Genomic DNA, 24,586 nt, shown 5'->3' with positions numbered 1-24,586 from the left:
CTCATACCTTGTGTTCTCTACTCCAGAAATGTTCTGGTCCTCCAACGCTGCCGTAAACTCCCTAACCCTCTCTGGAAGATTAGACTCCAGGAAACTTTTCTCTTCCTTTAAACGTTCAGTGTTTGTTGTTGTTTGGGTGCAGCCTTTTAGCCTGAGTGGACTCCCTGGATTCTGTTTAGTGGTTTTATTGGAGCTGTTATTGGAGCTATCATCATCATCATCTGCCACCTCACCAAACATCCACGGTACACTACTTACGAAATGACGTCTGACTTGTGTTGTTTTTGGTAGCTTTAATGCTAGCTGACTGCCTTAAAACAGAAGAAGAAGAAGAAGTAGTTTTTGACATTAAAGAGACAGGGTTTCGGTTTATGCCAGACCCAAAATAAATAACTACAAAAGACCAGACATGTGTGAAGCATGATACGGAGCTGATTATTTAAAAAAAAAAAAACCTGAATTGGCCCGATAACGATTGAGACACGCCTGACAGCTTAAACATCCAAAACATCACTGACCAATATATACAACCTGAACCATTAAATGTGGCTTTGCTATGATTTTGGTTAACCCATGTTCTCTCCCTGTCCTCCCTCCACCCTCCTCCTGCTCCTAGGAAGCTATCGAGAGCTACTATTAGCTGGGAGGGTTCGAAGAGCTACTTTTAGCTAGGAGGCTAGGAAGCTAGGGAGAGCTACTATAAGTTAGTAGGGTGGGGGGCTAGGTAGAACTACTATTAACTAAGCGGCTTGGAAGAACTACACTTAGCTAGGAGGCTAGGATGCTAGGGAGAGCTACTATAAGTTAGTAGGGTGGGGGGCTATGTAGAACTACTATTAGCTAAGCGGCTAGGAAGAACTACACTTAGCTAGGAGGCTAGGAAGCTAGGGAGAGCTACTATAAGTTAGTAGGGTAGGGGGCTAGGTAGAACTACTATTAGCTAGGAAGCTATCGAGAGCTACTATTACCTGGTAGGCTATTCATCCAGGAAGGGTTACTATTAGGTAGGGAGCTACTATTAGGTTGAGCTACTATTAGCTATGAAGAACGAAATGAAAACCTCCCTGATGTTCAGCGCATCTCAACATTTCCCGATGAGCTGTAGCTGTTTCAGATGTGAAGCATGACACAGATCTGATTATTTTAAAAATGCCTGGATCGGCCCAATAACGATTGGGACACGTCTTACAGTTGATGCTTAAACACCCAGAACATCATGTACCAATATGTACGACCTGAAGCTTTAAATGTGGCTTTGCTATGATTTTATTAACCCATGTTTTCTCCCTGTCCTCCCTCCATCCTCCTTCTGCTCCTCAGTTCACTCTGTTTGGTTCCCGCTCCACCAGCAGCAGAACCACCAACCCTCCCTCCTCATCCTCCTCCTCTTCCTCTCCTGTGATTCCCTCGGCCCTGAGCGTGAAAAGACCCGACCGACTGTCCGGCTCCGGCTCCTGCTCCGGCTCCATCTCCGGCTCCGTCTCCGGCTCCGGCTCCGGCCCCGCCGGCGTCCTGAGCAAAGCCGAATTCCTGGAGCGCGTGCGCCGCAGTAACCAGGCCTGCCAGCAGGGGGAGTTCGCCCTGGCTGTTCGCCTGTACAGCGAGGCCTTGACCGCCGACCCCCAGAACTGCATCCTGTACAGTAACCGCTCAGCCGCCTATCTCAGACTGGGACAGTACGGCACGGCTCTGGACGACGCGATCAAGGCACGGCTCATCAACCCTAAATGGCCCAAGGTAAGAGCTTCGACCCCCGGTTACCCCTCACTGCTCCGCGTCCAAACGGTGCGTCCAAATTAAAAGGACCAGTTTAAGACGACTTAGCAGCAAGACTTGTCAACTTTCAACTTCAAACTGTAGACCAGTTTTTAAATTGTGTTGATGGGCCAAGTAAAACTAGACTCACTAGAAATAATTTACGCCACGATTTTTTCTGAATATTGTCGTCATGTTGGTGCACGAGAGAAATGGGGAAAAGGAAAACACTAGCAAGCAGATAGCAGACCATCAACCAATCAGGAAATGATGTGTCAATGGATGCTACCGAACAGGGAAAAGTTGTTGTAGCGAGGTTTTATTCAGTCTATGGAGCGACTGCGTGTTTGTGGTTTTCACAGTGAAAAACTTAACTTTTTCCTACTGGGATTTGATGGTTTTATTCTGGTTTTAGGTCCAAAGTGTTAATACAGTTAAGCTGAAAAGAATGAAACCAAACAAGGCGACAAGGTGAACAATTTTTAAGATGAAGTATGAAACGTAGTCAAAAAACGGCGAAATTATACTCTGGACTCAGCTCACTAAAGTGGATGTTTGATTGTTGTACGTGCTCTTTATTTGGCAGCTAATTATAAAAATGTTTTTCTGTCTTTGTAAGCTCAGCCTTTATGTCTTCCTGTTTGTCAGCAGTTCATGTACTGGAACCTTTTTGGAAGAGTTGGTCGAGTTATTGCCTGTTCAGAAAATACCAAAATCCTCATTTCCTCCTTCTCCTTCCCAGTTTCTGTCAGATCACTTGTTTTGCTGTAGGTTTTTTTTTTATTGTCGGTGCACGGCGGCAGAACGCAAGCCTGCTATTTGGATGCTGCAGGCCGCATGTGCTTTTATAGCGTAGGGTTAAGCTTGTGCTATATCATCTTTCTGTGTTTGACTGCACATAAATATAAGATAGGATGTGAGATGATGGCGAGCGCTGCAGGAGACTTGTAGTTAGAGCTACCATTAGCTGGGAAGCTAGGAATAACTACTATTAGCTTGGAGGCTAGGAGGCTAGGAAGAACTACTCTTAGCTAGGAAGCTAGCAAGCTATGGCGAGCTACTATTAGCTGGTAGGCTACGAAGAACTACTATTACCTGGTAGGCTAGGGGTCTAGATAGAACTACTATTATCTAGGAAAAACTACTAATAGCTGGTAGGCTAGAAAGCTAGAAATAGGTACTATTAGCTGGTAGGTTAGGAAGAACTTCAATTAGCTGGTAGGCTAGGGGTCTATGTAGAACTGCTATTATCTAGAAAAGGCTACTACTAGCCAGTAGGCTAGGAAGCTAGAAAGAGCTACTATTAACTGGTAGGCTTGGAAGAGCTACTGTTAGTGGGGAGGCTGTGAAGCTAGGAAGCGCTGCCATTAGCTGGGAGGCTAGGAAGAGCTACTTTTAGCTAGGAGGCTAGGAGTAATTGCTCTTAGCTAGGGGGCTAAGAAGCTATAAAGGACTGCTATTAGCTGGGAGGCTAGGGGCCTAGGAAGAGCTACCATTAGCTGGGAGGCTAGGAAGAGCTACTATTAGCCAGAAGGCAAGCAAGAACTACTCTTAGCTACGAGGCAAGGAAGTTAGGGAGAGCTACTATTAGCTAGGGGCTAGGTAGAACTACTATTAGCAAGGATGCTAGGAAGAGCTACTATTAGCTGGTAGAATAGGGGGCTAGGTAGAACTGCTATTAGCTAGGATGCTAGGAAGCTATGGAGCGCTATTATTACCTGGTAGGCTATTGATCCAGGAAGGGCTACTATTAGGTAGGGGGCTAAGTAGAACTACAACTAGCTAAGAGGCTAGGAAGCTAGGGAGAGCTACTATTAGCTGTCTGATGCTACGTAGTGCTGATGCTTTTAAATCTATCTTTATATTTTTACTGTGTTGATTGATCAAAGAACAAAGTAGACAAACTGAAACGAAAACCTTCCTGATGTTCAGTGCATCTAAACATTTCCCCGTGAGCTGTAAATCTCTCAGGGATTTAATTCACCATCATCGTGGTTTTAATGTCTAGTTAAATCAAGTCAGTGGCGTACGAGAGTCTGCGCTGTTAATAAACAATGTATAGTGTAACTTTTCTGAGCTTCCTTAACAGAGGGAATGTGAAAGGATCTTAACTCTTGTTGAAGTGGCTCTTTACATCCACCAAGAGGCTCAGAGTCATTCAGAGAGGGAAGGAGGCCGGAGTCTGGGTCTGTCTGGACAGCTGGGGCCGGTCCAGCTCGACTCCACTTCCTTTCTCCGCGAGAGAGAATGGACGGAAGTGGTGTTTGGGTGTGTGTATATATATATATATATATGTGTGTGTGTGTGTGTGTGTGTGTGTGTGAAAGCTTTGCACGGCTGTTATTTTGTTTTTGAAAGCCCGACTAGGCCTTGGCCCGAGTTGGGCTCTTAAAGACAATAACAGAAGCAGCATTCCTTAGCGTAGCGTCGTGAGCTCGCTGCAGCATTCACCTCAGGTCAGATGCAAGGTCAAGACTAATGAACTGCCAATAAGAGAGAGTCTCTCACCGAGGAGGAGGAGGAGGAGGAGGAGGAGGAGGAAGGAGGGGGGGGCGTTTACTTCTGCTTCAGCTCCTTCTTTCTGCCCTTCAGGCTTCTTCTTTTCTGTTCGCCCTCCCACAGTTTGCCCCACTGCTGCCCCCATCAACTTTTCTGTTGGCACAACGGGCGCAGACACGCACTCCGTCATGGGAACGGAGGGGTGGAGCTGGTCGAAAAGTCATTTGTGTTGCTTATCTGGATAACAACCCTGTACAGAATCTTGAAAACATTCGAGACGGCTCTGTTGTTCCTTTGTGATTCAAATGAAGTTGCATCCCAGAGGTAAAATGTGCTGCTGCTGCTGCTGCCGGAGAGAAAGCCTTCTTCCTAATGGAGCTTTTCTCTTTCAAAGCCGGCGGTTTTGTGTGTGAATGTTTGCTGCTGCCTGTGTGAGTTGGACGTGAAGTTCTTAGGAAGCTTTATTTTCCCACATTTAAGTGCATTTATTTATTCATATTGCTAAGCTCATAAACATTCGATCCGACACCGACCTTTTAATATCAAGTATTGACGCATCCAATCTTAAAGTTCCTCCCCTGTAGATTCCTTAAGTCTTTTCCTGTTTTGTGTTGTCCTAAAGTCAGAGTTAATGTAGTGTGGAGCTCGTATCTTGTGTTCTTTCATCCCACTGTGCAAAAGTGAAGCCCAAACATGGCGGAAATAGATGCTGCCATCTTGTTCTGTTGACTCCTTTCCAGCCTCCTCTCCTCTTGGTGGATCTTTGCGTCGTTTTGGTCTTTATCGTTGTATTTTGAAATATATGCAAACTGGATTTCTATTTGTAGACATTCATAAAAGCATCACCACTTCATAACACCATGCCAAAAGTGAAGCCCAGATATGGTTAGAAATGGATTCTGTCATCTTGTTCCTCTCCCCTTTGTCTATTCTACCTGAGATGCTAACGACTATCACACGGTTTCTGGCTTTATATTGTTGTGTTTTTTATATTTTTGGATTGTTGGTTGGACTATACAACACTTTCAAAGATTCAGTCTGGATTTCCTCTCTATTTGTAGACATTTATAAATGCACTGCCCCTTAATCCCACTCCGTAAAAGTGAAGCCCAAATATGGCGGTAATGGATGCTGCCATCTTGCTCCTCCCCCGTTTGTGTTGTGCTAACCCTGTTGTTATTGTCAGCTAATTATCATATCTTGTTTTGTTTCAAGCAATAAATCTCAACCATCATAGTATCAGACACAAATTTGCCTTTTTTTTGCTTTTCATTGTTGTATTTTAAATATTTTTTGATTGTTGGTTGGATTATACAAGAACATTTAAATATACAGTCTGGATTTCTTCTCTATTTGTAGACCACTCTGTAAAAGTGAAGCCCAGATATGGCAGCAACGGATGCTGCCATCTTTCCCCGTTGACTTGTTTCTATCCTAAGAAAGGAAGAAGAGCTACTACTAGCTGGGAGGCTAGGAGGCATGGTGGCTAGGAATAACTACTCGTAGCTAGGAAAGGCTACTTCTAACAGGTAGGCTAGGAAGCTAGAAAGAGCTACTATTAGCTGTGAGGTTTGGAGGAGCTACTATTAGGTGGGAGGCCATGATGCTAGGAAGCGCTAGGCTAGGAAGAACTACTTTTAGTTAGCAGGCTAGCTAAAGAGCTGCTATTACCCCAGACATGGCTTCGTTTTGCCGTATTTCTTATAGTTTTGCTTTTTATCATTGTATTTTAAAATATATTTGAAAAGATTGTTTAAATATACAAATGTTTATGCAGTTATTTTCATTTTTATTTTTTTACCATTTATGAACCACAAAATTAATTTGACTGTACATAAAGATAGACAACACAGCAAAAGTGAAGCCGAAATAAAGACGTGAAGCAGCCATGACCCCAGACCTTTTTTGCCTCATCGCCACCTAGTGGGTTTTTGCTTCATTTTTCTTTTAAATATATTTAAATTAATGGCCGAATTATAGAAAATGTTTATATTTTTACAATTTTTTTTTACGTTTACAAACAAAATTAATAAAATGGTCTCTTTGAGAACTGGATTATCTAATACCTGCTTTCTTCGGCTTGTTGTTGAATCTTTCCAAGTTCCTGGGTGGTCAAGTAAAACTACAAAAAACCTGACTTTTTTGTAGTTATGTTAAACTAGACGCTTGGTCACGTGGTTGTAGCTTAAACCATCCTGGACTGTTTTCTGGGAAGTTGTGGGACTTGTAGTAGGATCGGTGAAAATCATCAGCGAGCGCTTGTCGGGTCTCTGAGCCGGGAGTCGACCAGATGGCAGCCAGCTACGCCTGTTTACGCTGAAGGCCGTGGAGCTGCCCCCTGTCATTAAGAAACTACTCTGCAACCACACGCTGCAAAATATATTACCGACATACGTACAGAGAAAAAAAAAAAAAAAAAAAGAGACGTTTAGGAAGCTTCCCCACATGACAGAGTTTATATTATAAAGAGAGCTAAACGCTGGGAGTCAGTTTCCTCATGTTTGGGTTCCTCCCCTGGTTGGGTGCAAATTTAAAACCCCATGACTTGACCCGGTGGCGACGCATTGATGTTTTCTGCTGCGTTATCTGAATTTGTGTCACAGAGAGCTCAGTCTGGGTCAGTGGGGTAATCCAGGACTTACTGCAGAGCATGTGAGGGGCGAGTCTGCCTCCATCACGGCTCCACAACACTCACTTCCTCTATTGATTTAGCCGCTTTTGGAGCTCTTCTAGAACTACAGCAGAAGTTACTAGTCTATAAATCGATGAATCAGAATAAAGTGACGGCTAAACAGACTAGTCCAAGCTTCTCAGTGACGGAGATTTGCAGCTTTTCTTTGTCTTTCATGATGTTAAACTAAATCTCACGGGGTTCGGACTAGCCTGCAAGCTAGTTCCAAAGTGTAAAATGTAAAGCATTTCTCATCCTTTGTGATTATTTAGCAAACAAATCGATATTTCGACTTCACATATTGAAATGCACGTCTGATTTCATACACTTTTGACGTTTCCAAAGCTAGATCTTGACCCAAAATCACCAATACAGAGCAAAAACAAAAGTTCTTCAGTTTCATAATGATTTAAGCTGGAAAGAAACATTTTGTCTGGTACTAATACTACCTAGAGTAAAGACACAAATATTTAGCAGCATGGTGTGACTGCTATTATAGTGACAACAAATGAAAATAAATGTCACAGGATAAGAGTTTATGACCTCAGTTGTTTTTCTTACTCTCAATGAACCATGTCCAGGAACTAAACTAATGTTTCACCGTGCAAATATAGAGCAGTAACACGTTATTTTTTTTTGGTTCTGTGTGAAGAAATAAACACAGTCCGGAGAGGCAGGACAAGCAAGTGAAAGTCAGTTTAATGAAAAATAAAGAACTAAAGACGCTGTGGATGCAAGAAGGTTAAACCCAAAAACACAAGTCTAACAAAAGGTGAAATCAAATCCAAAGAGAAAGCAAAAAAACAAGCAAGCAGATTATTCAACAGATAACGAGGACTGAGGGAACATCAGGACTATATTTACCATAAAAACACAGGTGAGACTGTTACAAGGAGAAAACAATCATATAATCAATGGAGGGGAAAAACACAGACATGAAACACAAAGGAAGAAACTTTCAAAGAAGAAACAGGAAACTCAGGAAAATCAGACAGGATTAAAGAAAATGTTCAAAACTCTAAAATGCAAATACCATGATCTTTGGTGGAAGAAACCTTCATTTACAGTTGTTTAATCTCCGAGAAGTTCCTTTATAAAGAAGCACTTGTGTTTGGAACTAATTCTTCCGTATAGAGTAAGACTCTACTTGCGACTCACAGTAGCAGCAATGGCATCGAGTTATATTGAGATAAAAAGTCAGGTAGTCGAATAGGAGGAAGCACCCGGAATGTCAATAGCCCCCTGGAATACTGTCACTGGTCCAATATGACAAATAAAAATAAAAAAAATTCTCAAAACATTTGTGGATTTTCACAAAGAAATCCTGAAGAAAACCAAACAGAAATAATGGTGATTAATCACAATTAATAAGTATAAAAGTCAGTGAATCCTTGTTTCCAGTATCTGCTGTGACCTACTAACTAAAGGTTTCTGGTAACTGCTGATCAGTCGTCTGCAGCAGATGGAGAAATTTTAGTCCTTGTTGTGTTTAGATGACTAAACGTGGGCTCGTCCAGGATTTGAACCTGTATCTGTGGTTTTCAGCCTGTTTAAACCCTCTGCAGTCACTCACTAGTCTCCTGTAGAGAAGCAGCTTCCATGTTGGAACACCAACCTTTAAAACATCCCAACAAAACATTACCTGCTAAATGAACAACATTCAACATTTTGTTCTGCATAGAAATGACTCAAAGCACCAACAAGCAAAAGCACTTGTCCTTGTGTTGTAGCAATAGCACCAACTAAATGTTGTTTACAGCCGTTTGGAGGAATTTGATTCCATTCCTCAGAACAGAAACACTTCAGTACTGAGATGTTGGTGGTTTCCTCTCATGAGCTGATGCGTCAGGTCCTTCTCTACTGGGTTAAGGTCGCTCCTGAACATTCATCTTCTTCAAGTGTTTATCTGTTTATCTTCAGATGAACTAAATGGCTAAATGAGGGCTCGTCCGGGATTTGAACCCGGGACCTCTCGCACCCTAAGCGAGAATCATACCCCTAGACCAACGAGCCACATATCAGCTGTTCCTCGATGCTTTTCCAGACTCTGGTCTTTGTATTCCTGACATTTATTAGTGCTGTAGTTAGGTAATGGTCTGCAGCCTGTTTGGTTCTAATTCTACAAATGACGAAGACACATTTATTCTGACATTTATTTTAAGAAGCATGAAATAATATTTTCCTTGTGCACCCTTAAGGATGAGGTCAGCGATCGAACCCTGATTCTTGCAGCAGCCACTAGAGGGCAGCGCTGACATAAAAACCACCGGTCACAGCTTCTCCTTTGTTACAGCAGCTCAGCAGCCTTCACACAACCCTCATCACATCCAGACCATCCAGAGTCCACCTAATCCCACCCAGACCAGCCCAGACTACACAGAGCAGCACAGAAAGAGCTTTAAAAGCTGCAGAAGACGAGATGAAGCTTCTTTTTTTGGAGGGGAAAAAAAAGTGCAAATCAGCATCACACAAACCTAGAGTGACAATGAAGCCCTTCCTGCAGAGTGTGACGAGTTTAATTTCACAGACTAATTGTCTAATTGTCTGGTAGTTATCAGGAGATGTGCTCATATGCTGCTGTAGGACAGACTCAGTCCCGTCCTGAGACGTCCTTCATCCTCCCTCAGCGAACAGTCGGGGGCCTCGACTCGTCTGTCTGAGCAAAGGGAGATGAGACAGATAAAGAGCCGAACGAGATAATGAGAGAACTGGAACCAGAGTCACGGGATAAAGGTTTAGGTCCGTGGTTGTTTCTGCTGACGCTCCATGTTTGGCCACGTTTGGTGCTTTAAGTTTGGTTTTAGACTCTAAAATACAACAAAAACTAAATGGTATGCATGTAAAATTAGCTTTTAGTCCTTTAATGTATGGAAAAGAAAACAGAAAGACCTATTTTATTTCTTATAAAACTAGACATTTATGCAAAAGGAAGGAGGAGATGAAGGAAGAAGAAGCAGAAGAAGAAGAAAAAATAAATCTATTTACTTTTTCATATTTTTTGTAATAAACTTTGATTTAACTTAATATAGATATATCCCCATAATAGACCAAACTGTGCATATCTTATCAATTAATTTCTGAATTTGAAATTAATTTGAGATTTTTTTTTTGGAATGCAATTAAGTTTAATTTGCTGAACTCCAAAAAAAGAGATAAAACCAGTAAAACCTCTCAATCTCAGAGTCAGATCAGTGTGTGAAACCTCGTCACCATTAAACCAACACAATTAGAGGCTCATCTGTTTGGCCGCGTCCCAGCGACACTCTGCCAGCTCCACCGGGCATATGTGCCACCAACTGTCCATCTCCACCTCGCCTCCACCAGGAGAATCAATAACAGCAAAATAAAACGATGATCCAGCCTCTTTAACGTGGAAAAGTCTTTGTGCAGGCATCAAAGGATTAACGAATGCAGAGCTCAGCTCTTCCTCCATCAGATAAACACTCACTGTGGGGTTAACTCTCACTTGTATGTTCCAGCTTATCTTTAACCCAAAGATGAAATTATATATTCATGGGTTTAAGTGAAACTCTTGAAAAGCTCCATGTGACGTTGGGGGGGAGGGAATAATCTGAGCGACACAAGCAATCACATATGCAGCTTTCAGCCGCTGGGATCAGCTCTTCCCCAACGTCTTCATCGATAAGAGACAGAGTTCACAGGGAAACAGCAACTTCATATATTTCATTCACGTGAATATTTTTAGTATCTTTAGTTTTTCTCTTGTGTGTTTCGTGCACTTTTACCTGAACAACATCTTGCTTTGTCCTAAACTAAACGTCGTCTACAGCAGCTCGGAGGAATTTGTTCCCACTCATCAGAACAGAACCACTTCAGTTCTGAGATGTTTCATCTTGATCTTTTCAAGTACCTCTTGTGTTTTTTATGCTTGTTGTCTTCAGATGAACTAAAACGTGGGCTCGTCCGGGATTTGAACCCGGGACCTCTCGCACCCTAAGCGAGAATCATACCCCTAGACCAACGAGCCACAAGAAGATGTGACTGGAGTTGTATCAATGTCTTGGCGCTTGTATTTGTACGTCCATGGTCGACTTAGATACTGATGTGTCTACCTCCCATAGATCATTGTTCTGAGTGTGAGTGTTACTGAGATCATTGACCAGTTGTCTATTATGGAAACCACCACCCTTTAAAACATCTACAAACTCATGAAAAAGTGATGAATGAACGTTGAACATCCGTCCTTGAACACGTAGGGTGACCAGACGTCGGCGTTTTCCCAGACACGTCGTCTTTTTTGAGACCTAAAAATGTGTCCGGGCGGAATTTCAAACTTATCTAATCTATTTTGTCTGCACCTTGACTGCTGTATAATCTTTTTTTTTTATTTACAGAAGCCAGGTAGATGTTCAGTCATTTTTTTGAACATAAATGTGAAGCACAATAACCAGTGTCATTCATTTCTCAAAATGATTTAGCGATAGTGTTTATTTTGCACATGCATGATATATATACCCACATTTAACTTAACGTACCTCCACAGATCCACCCTCTTTTTCACGGACTCAGATCTGGTGACTGTACAACATGTCCAATCAAAGTAGAAGATTCCTGCACCTTTGATCTAGATGTGAATACCCACAAATAAGTCGTAGCATAATATCTCCCAACATAAACATCACGTTCACTTTGAACACGCCTTCGTGATTGCTTCCTGTTAATTGAACGCTAACAGGTTTTGTGGTGGAGGTGTGAATTTCTCCACCATCTCTTCAGCACCTTCTCCTCTCTGATGCTCGGCTGCTGTTAGATTCAGAGGAGCGTTGTGTCGGTGGGCTAAATATGACCTTCACCAGGGTCCCGGGGGGAACGCGCCAGTAACACGGCTGTCAGGCGCGAGCTGGTAATATAGTGGAATATCAGACGAGCTGAGGTTACCTGTTGGTGTGTGTGCGTGTGCTAAAGAGCATAATATGCACAATTTAATACGCTACAACCTTGCCACGAGGCATCAACAGATCATATTAGCTGTAAGTCAGCTAAGGAACGTAGCGTGGATGCAGACCTCGCTCTTGTCTTTACTGTTGTTCTTTATCTCCTCATACGAGCCTGAGCAGAGTGACTTTGTTGTGTTGAAGGGGTTTTTTTCTCAGCCAATCAATGGGATACATGGTGCAGGATGGTAACTCAGATGCTCCAGGATGATCTGGTGAGAATCCAGCAGCATATCATCACAGACTCAGATGGATCAAACTGTGGCCTTAAGTTCTACTACAGCATCACGGTATTTATATATGAATTATGTAAAAAAAAGCTAAACAAGTCAAATTACCTTTGGTCTTTTAATATATGAACAAAAATAAACCAGAAAGAAAAGCAAAGGATAAAATGGTTGTTATTTGATTCATATAAAACCAGAAACCAAAAGGCGTCGAATAAAGGCATCTGGACTTGTAGAAGAAGATGTTTCACAACTCATCTGAGTAGCTTCTTCAGATGAGTGGAGAACATCTGGAACAATATTCAGATTTAATTTTAGACTTTTAGACGACACAAGGCATCTGGTCATCTGAGTCTGGAGAAGAACCGGGTCTATTTAGACCTGGACCAATGCTCACCGTAGAGACTACTTCCTGGACCACAGATAGACCTAGTCCAGAGTTCACTATAGAGTCTACTTCCTGGACCAGAGAGACCTGGACCAACGCTCACCATGGAGACCACTTCCTGGACCAATGCTCACCATGGAGACTACTTCTTGGACCAATGCTCACCATGCAGACTACTTCCTGGACCAATGCTCACCATGGAGACTACTTCCTGGACCAATGCTCACCATGGAGACTACTTCCTGGACCAATGCTCACCATGGAGACTACTTCCTGGACCAATGCTCACCATGCAGACTACTTCCTGGACCAATGCTCACCATGCAGACTACTTCCTGGACCAATGGTCACCATGGAGACTTCTGCTTGGACCCTAGAGAGAGACCTCGACCACAGTTCACTATGGAGACTACTTCCTGGACCAGAGAGACCTGGACCAACGCTCACCATGGAGACTAGTTCCTGGACCAATGCTCACCATGCAGACTACTTCCTGGACCAATGCTCACCATGGAGACTACTTCCTGGAACAATGCTCACCATGCAGACTACTTCCTGGACCAATGCTCACCATGGAGACTACTTCCTGGACCAATGCTCACCATGGAGACTACTTCCTGGACCAATGCTCACCATGCAGACTACTTCCTGGACCAATGCTCACCATGCAGACTACTTCCTGGACCAATGGTCACCATGGAGACTTCTGCTTGGACCCTAGAGAGAGACCTCGACCACAGTTCACTATGGAGACTACTTCCTGGACCAGAGAGACCTGGACCAACGCTCACCATGGAGACTAGTTCCTGGACCAATGCTCACCATGCAGACTACTTCCTGGACCAATGCTCACCATGGAGACTACTTCCTGGAACAATGCTCACCATGCAGACTACTTCCTGGACCAATGCTCACCATGGAGACTACTTCCTGGACCAATGCTCACCATGCAGACTACTTCCTGGACCAATGCTCACCATGCAGACTACTTCCTGGACCAATGCTCACCATGCAGACTACTTCCTGGACCAATGGTCACCATGGAGACTTCTGCTTGGACCCTAGAGAGAGACCTCGACCACAGTTCACTATGGAGACTACTTCCTGGACCAGCGTTCATTGTACCTACTTCCTACTTGGTTGTTCTCAAGAAGGCGTTGAATAAAGGCAACTGGATTTATAGAATTTGTAGAATTTGTTGAAGATGTTTCGCCACTCATCCGAGTACCTTCTTCATTTCTGAGAGACTAGTGGGAAGCTGAGGTTTAAACAGGAAAACTGTTCAAACCGGTGCCACTAATTTCTATAACGGCTGGTTTCTTAAAGAGGAGGACTGTGTATCTGGGCTTCTTACTCTATGAATGGAGTCTAATGAAGCTGTTGTCAGTAGGAGCCTCCAGTCTCAAGGTGTGAATGGTGTTGACGCTTCTTGGAGACAGAAGTCACAACTATGTTATAAAGTGATGGCAGATTAAACCTCAGTCCACCTCCTCTGTTTAGAGAAGCTTTCTCCAATGTGACACAGATGGTTTCCTTTGCTCCTACTTGTTTCTTGTTGTACGACCCAGTTTCTCTTCAAATGAACTAAAACATGACCAACATGAGGGCTCGTCCGGGATTTGAACCCGGGACCTCTCGCACCCGAAGCGAGAATCATACCCCTAGACCAACGAGCCATGTTTACAGGATTTATAGAACCTGTTCCAGATCGTAGCCTTTCTGTTCTTGTTGATAAACTCTGTATTTCCTCTTGTGACGTCTTTTCACCGTTAATTATTGACTTGGATTGTGATGTTGATGAGGAAAAAAAACTGGAGCTTCTCCAGATTCACAAGACAAACGCTCACAGAGAAATTCAGATTTCATTTCATTTATTATATATATATATATATCTAAAGCTCATTGCACATTAATTAACTTCACAGTGAATGTGCCAGTGTTAGACAGCCGGCAAATTTTCAGTTGTTGTTAAAATTACAAAGCAAAAAGAGTCATTCACCACTAAAAACCTAAATAAAAGTCTAAAATTAAATCTGAATGTGGTTCCATGGTCACGTCCGTTTCTAACAGCCCTTATTTTATCGGACCAGTAATTATATTCCTTGTAACGTCCTGATTGTTGGTGTCTCTGCAGCGAGAGCTGATGTTCTGCTAAACATATTGACCCTTGAACCTATGACTCGAGGGCCTTTATGGTTTTATTTGCCTGTCTCTGTTCGATACCCACACGGATCCACCCTCCGCTCTCACCCAGGGGAAAAGAGATCAATGTCAAAAGCTTTCGGCTCGGTTACTAAATCAATTTTCTTCTTTTCTTCTCACTCCACGAACATGCGAACGCCGATAAGTACGACACAGACGCACACACACAGCTGGACGCGTCTGATAACCAAACAAACTCCCGTCTCTGCATTAGATTAGGCAACACTTTGACCCTGACCTCTGACCCCTGAACTGTTGACCTGCGCTTCACAGCCGAGGGCGGGAGAGGATGTTATTGTTGTAGTGACATTGATTTATTTTCAGAACTATAGAGAGACATGGAGGACGATGAGGAAACAGCTGTTTTATGATCATGTACTCAAATAAAAACACAAATATTTCACAGTTTCATTACGAGTTAAAGTCCTTCATTCAAAGTGAAACTGAGGTGCAATTATTATTAATGATAATGAGCTGATTTGAACTTTTTATATCCAGATAGTTTAGTGTTCAGGGCTCGAAGCTCAATGGCTTTAAAAAAGGGCTGTGATCAATTATTGTGAAAGAGAAAAAGAAGAGTCATGAAGAACATTTTCTTTCTTTTGAACCTATTTAACAGAAGAAGTCAGTGTCCAGCTCTGAATGTCTAGAGTCTTGGAAGACGACCAAGATGTCTCCACGTCTCCGTCGTCTCCGTCCTCATGGATTCCAGCTTTGGTTCATCTTGTTTTTCTACTTAATTGTTTCTGTCCCTCCTGGAAACTCCTCAACCTGATATTTATTTCTTTTTTAGTAGATGATTATCAGAGGTTAAGACCAGAGCCTCAACTCCTCATCCACCAGGAAGTTTCATTCTGATTAATAGAGGAGTCGATGCGTCATATAATATATATATATTATACCCCTTCACAGTTTGTAAACAATGTGATGTATTTTATGGGGCGGGGCTTAGCTGGAGGCAAAACATCTCTAAAACGCAAAACATTGTTAGCATATTTCAACGGACTGTTGTGGCAATAACTGAAGGCATACAAATTGTTAGACGCCCACAACCAACTCATGTTGCGTTACCTAGCTGTTACCATTAGCATTAACATGTAACAAGAATCCCCCAAATAATTATTAACTTAGTGTAATATCAGTCACAGTTTAGTCTAACCCATAATGTTATTCAGGCTGAAACTGATGACGCATTACATATTAATCTGACCTGATATCAAGTGTGTTGTTGACGATTGTCTCACTCTGAAAGTCGTCTCTGACTGGCAGTGGCTGGTGTGTGACAAAACTTCAAGTTAATGTTTTTGATTTTTTGATTTTGGCACCAGAAATACAGCAACATGACATTTTCATGGTTGACAGTGACAGTGTTCTCCTCCAGTTTCCCTCTGTTTTGCCTCCAGCTAACGTCATGACATCACAGTGACGTAGACCATGACGGGGTCTGCAGGGAGAACTCAGGTTTACGGTGTGATAACAGCATAAAGACAGAGGTTTGTCTTTGCTTTGTGTTGTGGAAACACGTCTTTTAGTTTGATGATGTGCTCACTCTCTCTGAGAAATCCCTTTTCATGGAAGAAAAGAGACTTAGTTTAGTAGAAACCCTCCTGTACTTCCACTAATGACAATGAAGTTTCCTTGAACGCGAGCAGCGAACATAATCATTTCACCTTCCTGCGTCGTCAAGTGCAGGTAGATTGGAAACGCTGCAGCGCTTCACGTCCAATTTTATTTCCCGGCGCTCAACGAGGAAGCTGCAGTTAAACATCCTTGATAAATTATACATCTCTTGCCAACAGAGAAAGCTCTCTGCGATGTGAACCTTGATGGAGAGCTTTATTTAATCAGAAACACTCTCATTCAGCCGGTTTTAGGACGGGAGTGGGAGGATGGAGGGAGGGTGGGTGCAGCTGATGGAAACTTGGCTGCGTTTATAGCGAGGATTGAGGGTCATTCTGTGATTCTGGAAAGACTGTGCAAAAAAATTATCAGATGGGAAGGAAATTAATTCTCCCTTTATTTCACAGCGCAGTGACGCTCTGAGGAAATATCACTGGCAGCTGCATTAATGAAGACTGGGGAATTGTTTTACATCCTCGAATACGTACCAGAGAGTATATTATCTGTGGTTGAGGGTGAAAACTGAGCATTAATACGCTCGAATAACCACATGTCGCACGGCTACAGTCAAGTCTTATCTTCTCTTATCAAAATTCAAGGAGCATTTTAGCATTTTTCAGCTCATTGTTTTGGTTTCACTGCCCATAAATTTACTTTGAGCCGACCAAGGCTCCCATGAGCACAAAATTAACATTGTGAGACAAATGTTAACCACAAGAAAACGTTCAACTCTAGATCACGGATGCTCCAAAAATCTCCTTCTTCTTCTTCCTCAACGTTGATCATGTGACTGGGCTTGGCATAGACTGTACATAAATATGGACACCACCAGTCTCCACGTCCTCTCATTGTTTAATGTTTAATTAATACTACGCTCTGCTCTACCTCCACTTATTATATAGAAATGTTGGATTATACACTATACGCTTATTTGTTTGTGTTTTACTACTCTCTTTATGGAGTGGTTGGCACGGTAACTGTTGGTCTCCATTATGTCACATCCTGTTTCTATAGCGTCAAATAACAAACTAAAACGAAAAACTAACCAAAAAAAAGACACAAGAACATTCATTACACAACAGTATATTAACTACCTAAAATGACAGAAACCATTGTTTTTAGTTTGGTCCAAGTCCAGCCCACTAACATGTTGGGGGTGGAGCTTATGACCTATACTGCAGCCAGTCACCAGGGGGAGCTCTCCTAGCTTTGACTTCGCTTTTGAGGAGCTGTTCCTCCTCCATCTTTAAACAGCCTGTGCTGATTTGTGACTACTGTTAATTTGGATTTGTACTTTGTGATAATGTTCAACAGCCTGTGTGTAATATATGAGACTCTCCAACATGTAATATTTTTTATTTTTTTGAGCAAATACCTCTAACACTTCATAAATATCAGACACATAATTCATGCGTTTAAGGCGAGTCTTTGACCTTCTAGCTGAACGTATTGAAGTGAATCATTTCTGGGAGTCAGCGTTGCCTCAGAAACTAACCTCGTCCTGGGAGATTTGTAAAGCGGGGACAGCGCAGAGAAGACGAGAGGAGTGTAGAGCGGGTGCTGAGGTGGATGAAAGAGAAACAACAGCAGGTGAAATACCTGTGTTGCAGTGTGTCGGTGTTTAGTGTGTGTTGTTGTGTGCTGGTGTCGTACGGGAGCAGAGATGAATGGTCTCATTTGTGGTTTGCGTCTGGAGGCCACACAGACTGATGTAGCCACACGGCTGCAGACTTTATCTCACGCTCACACCGTGTTCACACTAAACGCTGATAAATCTGAAACAAGCTTTGTGTGTCAGTGTTGCAGTTTTACAACAGAACAGTTTTCTTTCTGTTTGTTGTGTTTACATTTTTAAACCTACACAGATGCTGTAAGAATGACGTAATTACAAATATTGGTTGTAATAGTTATTGTTTCTGGAGGGAGGAGGTTGGGGCAGATGGATTTGTTTTGAGAGGCAGCTGTTTTATTTTCATATGAGTAGCTCTTCCTAGTTTCCCTTCCTCCAACTTAACATAGCTCTTTATAGCTTCATAGGCTCTCAGCTAATAGTAGCTCTTCTTAGCCTCCCAGCTAATAGTACCTCTTCATAGCTTCCAGAATAATAGTAGATTTTTTACCTTCCTAGCCCTCCCAACTAATAGTAGCTCCTCCTGGCTTCCAGACTTACAGTAGATCTTCCTAGCTTCCTAGCCTGCCGGCTAATAGTACCTCCTCCTAGTTCCCTAGCCTCACAGCACAACAGTAGCTCTTCCTATCATCCTAGCTTCTCAGCTAATAATAGTTCTGTCTAGTTCCCAGACTAATAGTAACTGTTCCTAGCTTCCTTGCCTCACAGATAATAGTAGCTCCTCCTAGCCTACCAGCTAAGAGTCACTCTTCATAGCTTCCAGACCAATAGTTGCTCTTCCTAGCTTCCTATCCTCCCACCTAACAGCAGCTTCTCTGCGATCTTCTTTAGTTTTGTCAGGTGTTGTCAGGTTGGTGGATGTGTGAACACTCTAGAATGCCAGCTCACTTCCCCACAACTCAAACTGTTTCATGGTTTGTCTTTTTACCAGCCGATGTTGGTCTGGGACGACAGATTGTTTCGAGGGTTTGCTGTAACTCAAGGCCCTCAGAGACGTCAAAGCTTATTAACCTCTCGTACACTTCCCTCCTCCTTTTATTTTTCTCCCCAACCTATATCATTTCCTCATTTGCCACAGAGAAAGCTTATTGATTTCTGCAGGAATTAATGGGTTTGTACGCTGTGTGAGAGAACGCCGCCTGCATGGGGATATTTCAGATGCAGCTGTTTATTTTAGTAAAGATGTGGTGTCCATTTAAAACCACTAAGGTAGCACAGGATTGCTAGGCCTACAGTCTGCATTGGTTTATTGGTTGGTTGACAGTCGCCTAATAATCACCGGGCCGAACCAGGCGCTTTTTAAAAGGGTGAGATCAGTATCAGGCTTCAGCCATGTCTGTTCTTTTGTTTTTGATCTGCTTTAAACCAAAAGCACGTCCCTGTAGCATCAAAACGTCAAAATGAAGAAGAACCAGAGTCCAGTGACTAAGCATGTCTGTGTATAAGAACTTTACTCTGGAAAATAAAGTTGAGTTCACTGAGGTAAAAGGCTGCACCCAAACAAAAACAAACAGTGGACACCACGTTTAAAAAAAGAGAATCAAAGCCTCAAAGCTACCAGAAGACTAATTAGAAGAACCAAATCTGGAAGAATGGAAGAGTCAGTATAGAAAACGAAGTCAGTCAGAGAGAAACGTACAAATTGTTCAACTTGAATGTCTGGTGAGGCGGTAGTCGCCTATTTAGGACATAGCCAAAGTAACTGAATGCTGCTCATGAACATGTTGGAGCTCATTCATGGTCTTGGTCTATTTTGAAAGCAAACACTCTGAAGTTTCTGTCACAAAAGTCAGAATCATTCTGTGTGGTTTTGTTCTTGCCTAATCGAAGGTGGCACACAGTTAAAAAATAATTTGTTTTGAAAAAAAATGTGTTGGCTGAATGTCTTTTATCAATGAAACCAGAAGAAAATCACATCGCGCATCATGCAGCATTTACTCAAACACAACTCATGTACAGAGCTCTGATTGGTTCAAGAAGATACTGATGTCCCATAAACCACCCAGTGGAGAGTTAAAGGGTTTAAAGATGGCAAAAAGTTGATTCCAAGATTGGTTCCTGGATAGTCCTCCATCCAGTCAGAGTAATTTTATTGTGAACGAATTCCATTCCATGTCTCTTAGATAACATGTACAAACACTGTTACTCACCACAATAAACCACGCCCCCCAAGCGATCTGGTTGGCCCGTCAGATCATTGCAGGAGCAGAAGCCCTACTTTCCACCATGAAAAAAAATTCAGGGGAAGTTTGTCAGGCTTCCAGTCCATGAACCAGCAGCACTAAACGTGTTAATAATGCAGCATGAAGGAAAAGGACTCACACTGAGCCGCTCCATTCATCACTGCCAAGGTGAGTGTTCAGTAGCCAGGTTGGCTGAGGAGAGCGCTCCATCAAACCGACTTTCCTGACATGTGGAGTGTGTAGGTGTGTTCAGACACAGATTTGATAAAGATATGCAGCTCGTCCATCAGCTCATCCTGCAGCCTGTGACTCACAGACCGGGGGTCGGAGGTCAGGGTTGGTTTTATTATCTCATCACTGAGATGCTGTCAGGAAAGCCAAGGAGCCACTTTAAGAGCTGGATTTATATATTTATTTATTTTTCCATGTTGTAGATTTCAGTTATCGTGTCTTGTGACACCGAAGCTTAGAGATGGAGCTCTTTTGAGTTTCTTTGCCTGGATCTCCTTTGTTTGCTCCTTCGTGACAGACTGTAAATATGCAGTTTACAGTTTTCATGAAAAAACAATGAGGTCGGCACCACAAGCACACAGTGACAGATAAACAGCTGTTACATTATTCATGGCATCTGAGGGTCGAGTTGGATTTAAGATAAAAACTGGCTCAATAGTAAGGTGTCCGGTACGTGCAGGACATGCCCTGATGTACATTATATAAAACTATAAATATAAGTTTAAAGCTGCACATCTTATCATTGCATTCTTCTACTACAGCATAAATATGTTTTTATAATAACATTAAATATAATAATTAAGTTTTTATCTACATCAAAACCAAGCAGAAACATACACATTAGCAAAAGCTGCAGTTCTTCCACTGTCCACTAGAGGCGGGCTCTTCTGGATTTTATAAGACTCACCTCTTTAATTATTTCAAGGCTTAAAGTTAATCATAATTAAGGGTTGTCTATAGCCTCAGCTCCACCTCTTTGAGCATTTTTGAATCAGGTAGGATTTAGGTGGAGTCCCTCCAAGATGGCGACGGCCAGCGGTGCCACACTGAGCTTCAAAACCGCTCTGGGTTATATTCATGGTCTTAGGAAATATGTGCGTATATATCTTATACTGTAACCTCTGAAAAATTAACCCAACAAGGATAAAGAATGCAGTCCCTCTAATGTCCAGTAGAGTCAGTCCTGAAAGACTTCTGTCAGACCAAGATGGCGGCCACTGTAGACGCCGCGTTGAGCTTCAAAACCGCTTTTCAGGAAACAAATAGGTGGCGTCAGGGAGCGTTTGTCCATATTTATGTCGTATCAGAGGTTATAAAGTCACCACAAAAGTAGAAGATGTAAAAGATCAAACAGCTGTTATTAGAAAGACCCTGTTTTATCTTATTTTCTGTGCTTTTTGATTAAAGGTGAAGGTTTGTAACACATTTCTACACAGAGACTAGGGGCTGGCATATATTATATCACTGTCTGTGGTAGAAACCAAGGACTTCACAATGAGATCTGTTGACTGATACGAGGTGAGACAAGTGTGTCTTTATGAGACGGAAGATGGAGGGAAACAATATTTTATTTCATTACGCGCCGTCATCTCCGCCGTCCTTGTCTGACAGCGTGACTGTCATCTGCATCCTGCACGAGGAAAATGACTTGTAGAAGCAAACAGACAAGACAGAAGGTCCCTGAAGACACACACACATTCAGAAAAAAATAAAAACACACAATCACCAAGTACATGTAAGAAATATTTGAACTTAAACCAGCAGTCAGTATGCAAATACCACAAGTCTGTCAATGACATGGTAGAGATGTTAAGGCTTCGGTTAAATCCTTGAGGGAGAACACAGACTCTGACTGTGACAGAAAACCTTTATATCTACATTAAAGAATAAAAACACACATTAAACCTACACATCTGCTGTTGAAGGTGCTGATTTTGTGGAAAGGTGAAGCTTTGGAACAACTTCATTAGACTGATGCGTTTCAGCTCACGTCCTTCATTAGGCTCAAACAATCAATTTAAATAATGTATGAGGTGAAAAATGTGTAAATCGAAACAGCACGTGTGCACGTATACACCAATCAGCCACAACATTATGACCACTGACAGGAGAAGTGAATAGCACTGACCACCTTGGAAACGTTTGGACCTGGTATTCATTCATGTGGATGTTACTTAGACGTGTAGCACCCACCGAGATCTTCTGTTGTAGCAGAAGAAAGCGCGATAATAACATATGCAGCTTTAATTTTTAATAGGGTTTTATATTCTACACTGCATTCTTAATGTACATCGGACACATGGGGGCTTGTTCTGCATGTACCGGACGCATCACCACTGAACCACAGTTGTTCTCAAATCCCTTTAGATGCCATCAATAATGTAGCTGTTCTTGCTTCAAGGCTGCCAAAACGAGTGTCTTTGCTTGAAATTCAATTAAATCTGTGCTACATTTAAATTGAAACCCAGTTGTTGGGTTTTCTCTGCGAGCAGAATGTTCTCTCACAGCATGTTTTTTTGTTGAACAATTGAAGGAGCTGATTTGGGCTGAGAGCGTTACAGAAGCAGGGTTATCATTCAGCTGATGACCAAATTAAAGCCACAGCGAGGCGTCACACTGAGCACCGAGTGGTAACTCTCCTCTAAATCTCATTTGCCCTTGGCCGTTTATTTCTGGAGATTAGGCAGTTCTTTAAATGACTGACAGTCACCCAGAGGCGGACACCACTGACACTGTGTGTGTGTTTCTATTATTGGAAATGGGGTTAGTGATCTTCATCCTTCACTACGATTTACCTTCACTGTCACTCTGTGAACTGCTTTTCTTTTTGTTATTGATCCAGGGAGCTTGTTACAACGGTGCATAACCAGAGTCACTACGAAGATGTTGTTTGGTTGTTTAGTTTCAACCTGCTGGGTTTTATCGCCGCTGCAATGATGAGGAGGAAGTTGGTGAATGTGGACATAAAACATGCTGTTCTGAAAGACACACACATTGAAAAAAGGAGTTCGGTGCAGGATGCTGGATCATGGAAGGTATAATAAAGAAACACCGTAGGAAAAATCCACACACCTGCTCCCATTTAAACTTTTATTTTCATGACGTTTGGGACCCGCAGGTCTTTATTCAGATGAAAATGAGCGGACATGGTCTGCAGAGAGGTAGGAGCTAAAAGAACATCCACATGAATGGAAGCACCCAAGGTTTCCCAGCAGAACATGGACCAAAGCATCGCACCGTCTCCACCGGCTCGTCTTCTTCCCATAATGCATCCTGGTTCCAGGTGTTCTCCAGGTCAGATCCATCACCAATGTCTCCGTCCTCCATGTTCCCTGTGGTCCGGTTCTGATGTGTCCAGACCAGAGGTCAGAGGTCAGCTTGGACACCCTGACTTCTTTCTATCAGAACCAGCATCAACTTCTTCCTCGTCTGTTGGGCCAGAACCACACGTCTCAGACTCACTGATCCTTGGTCCATGAACCTGACCCTGGTTCTCCTCCTTTACTGCACTGTTGACCACCTCCTCTTCCTTCCTTCTCCCCCTCCTCCTTGTTCCAGGACCTTGTCTCTGGTTCTTCTTCTTCCTTCGACCACTACAGACCAGGATGAAGAGCCTTAGTTCTGGAGATGTTCTGATTTAATCACCGTGACGTCATATTTTGGTCTTTTTAGTCTCTCAAAATTGTTCAACTTCACCATTTTTCCTGCTTCTAACATCACCTTGTTCTCTAATATATCTCCACCCACCGATAGGAGCCACGAGAACCAGATACTCTATTTACCTCACTTGTCAGTGGTCATAATGTTATGTTATATACTTTTATGTATAATACCTCATTTAAATGTTTATTTCCAGGGTAAATTACACCACTGCTGATTGAGCTGGCCCAGTTACAGCAACCTATAAACGCCGAATCAAAAACAGACACCAAGAGACAAATCCAGAGCCGTCATCCTCTGATTATCTGATTACCCCCCCAGTCTTTTACCAACGCTGCTGAATCCCTCTCCCTTTCTTTTTCTGTCATTGATGTGAGGACTCACTCTGTCTTTGTTTATGCAGGGTAAAGGATCCTAAAGGCTTTTCTCTGAGACCCTGTGTCCCTGCCCTCTCGACTTCCCTGATCCGCAATAATATTCCCCCCCAGCTCCAATTTCAAACAGCCCGCCCGCCACCCTGAGCGCAGAGACGCAAGGCGAGGTGTTGGGTTCTCCCTGCGCCTCCACTTGTGTGCAAGCCGACCATGTGGTTCCTGTTTTGGGAGACGACGACAATCTCCATCGCTTTAAACTAATTTCCCAAGGTGCAAGACGTGATCTGTCTTTGGCATCGACTGAGACGTTTTGTGCCTGACCAGGGCTGCACAGAAACACCATAACTCTGGTTCCTATCACCAGATTCACCTTGTTCCCTTAAACTCCTGAGACCCGAGCTTTTGTTCGG

General features: G+C 42.7%; 1 protein-coding gene and 3 non-coding genes across 4 annotated transcripts in view; 1 reads left to right on the top strand and 3 right to left on the bottom strand.

The window, feature by feature from the left end:
* The window catches only part of ttc28 (tetratricopeptide repeat domain 28), a 99,912-nt gene that overhangs the window by 6,707 nt on the left and 68,619 nt on the right, over positions 1–24,586 (top strand). Inside the window, exon 2 of the mRNA XM_047570272.1 lies at positions 1,321–1,737. Coding sequence (XP_047426228.1) covers positions 1,321–1,737 — 417 coding nt within the window. The remainder of the gene's footprint in view (positions 1–1,320; positions 1,738–24,586) is intronic.
* trnap-agg lies at positions 8,867–8,938 on the bottom strand. The gene has a single exon. It is a non-coding gene; the product is annotated as a tRNA-Pro (tRNA).
* trnap-agg lies at positions 10,842–10,913 on the bottom strand. Its single transcript has one exon. It is a non-coding gene; the product is annotated as a tRNA-Pro (tRNA).
* trnap-cgg lies at positions 14,100–14,171 on the bottom strand. Its single transcript has one exon. It is a non-coding gene; the product is annotated as a tRNA-Pro (tRNA).

The sequence above is a fragment of the Mugil cephalus genome, chromosome 19, assembly GCF_022458985.1.
Source record: "Mugil cephalus isolate CIBA_MC_2020 chromosome 19, CIBA_Mcephalus_1.1, whole genome shotgun sequence".
Lineage (NCBI taxonomy): Eukaryota > Metazoa > Chordata > Actinopteri > Mugiliformes > Mugilidae > Mugil > Mugil cephalus.
This window is presented reverse-complemented; position numbering and strand designations above follow the sequence as displayed.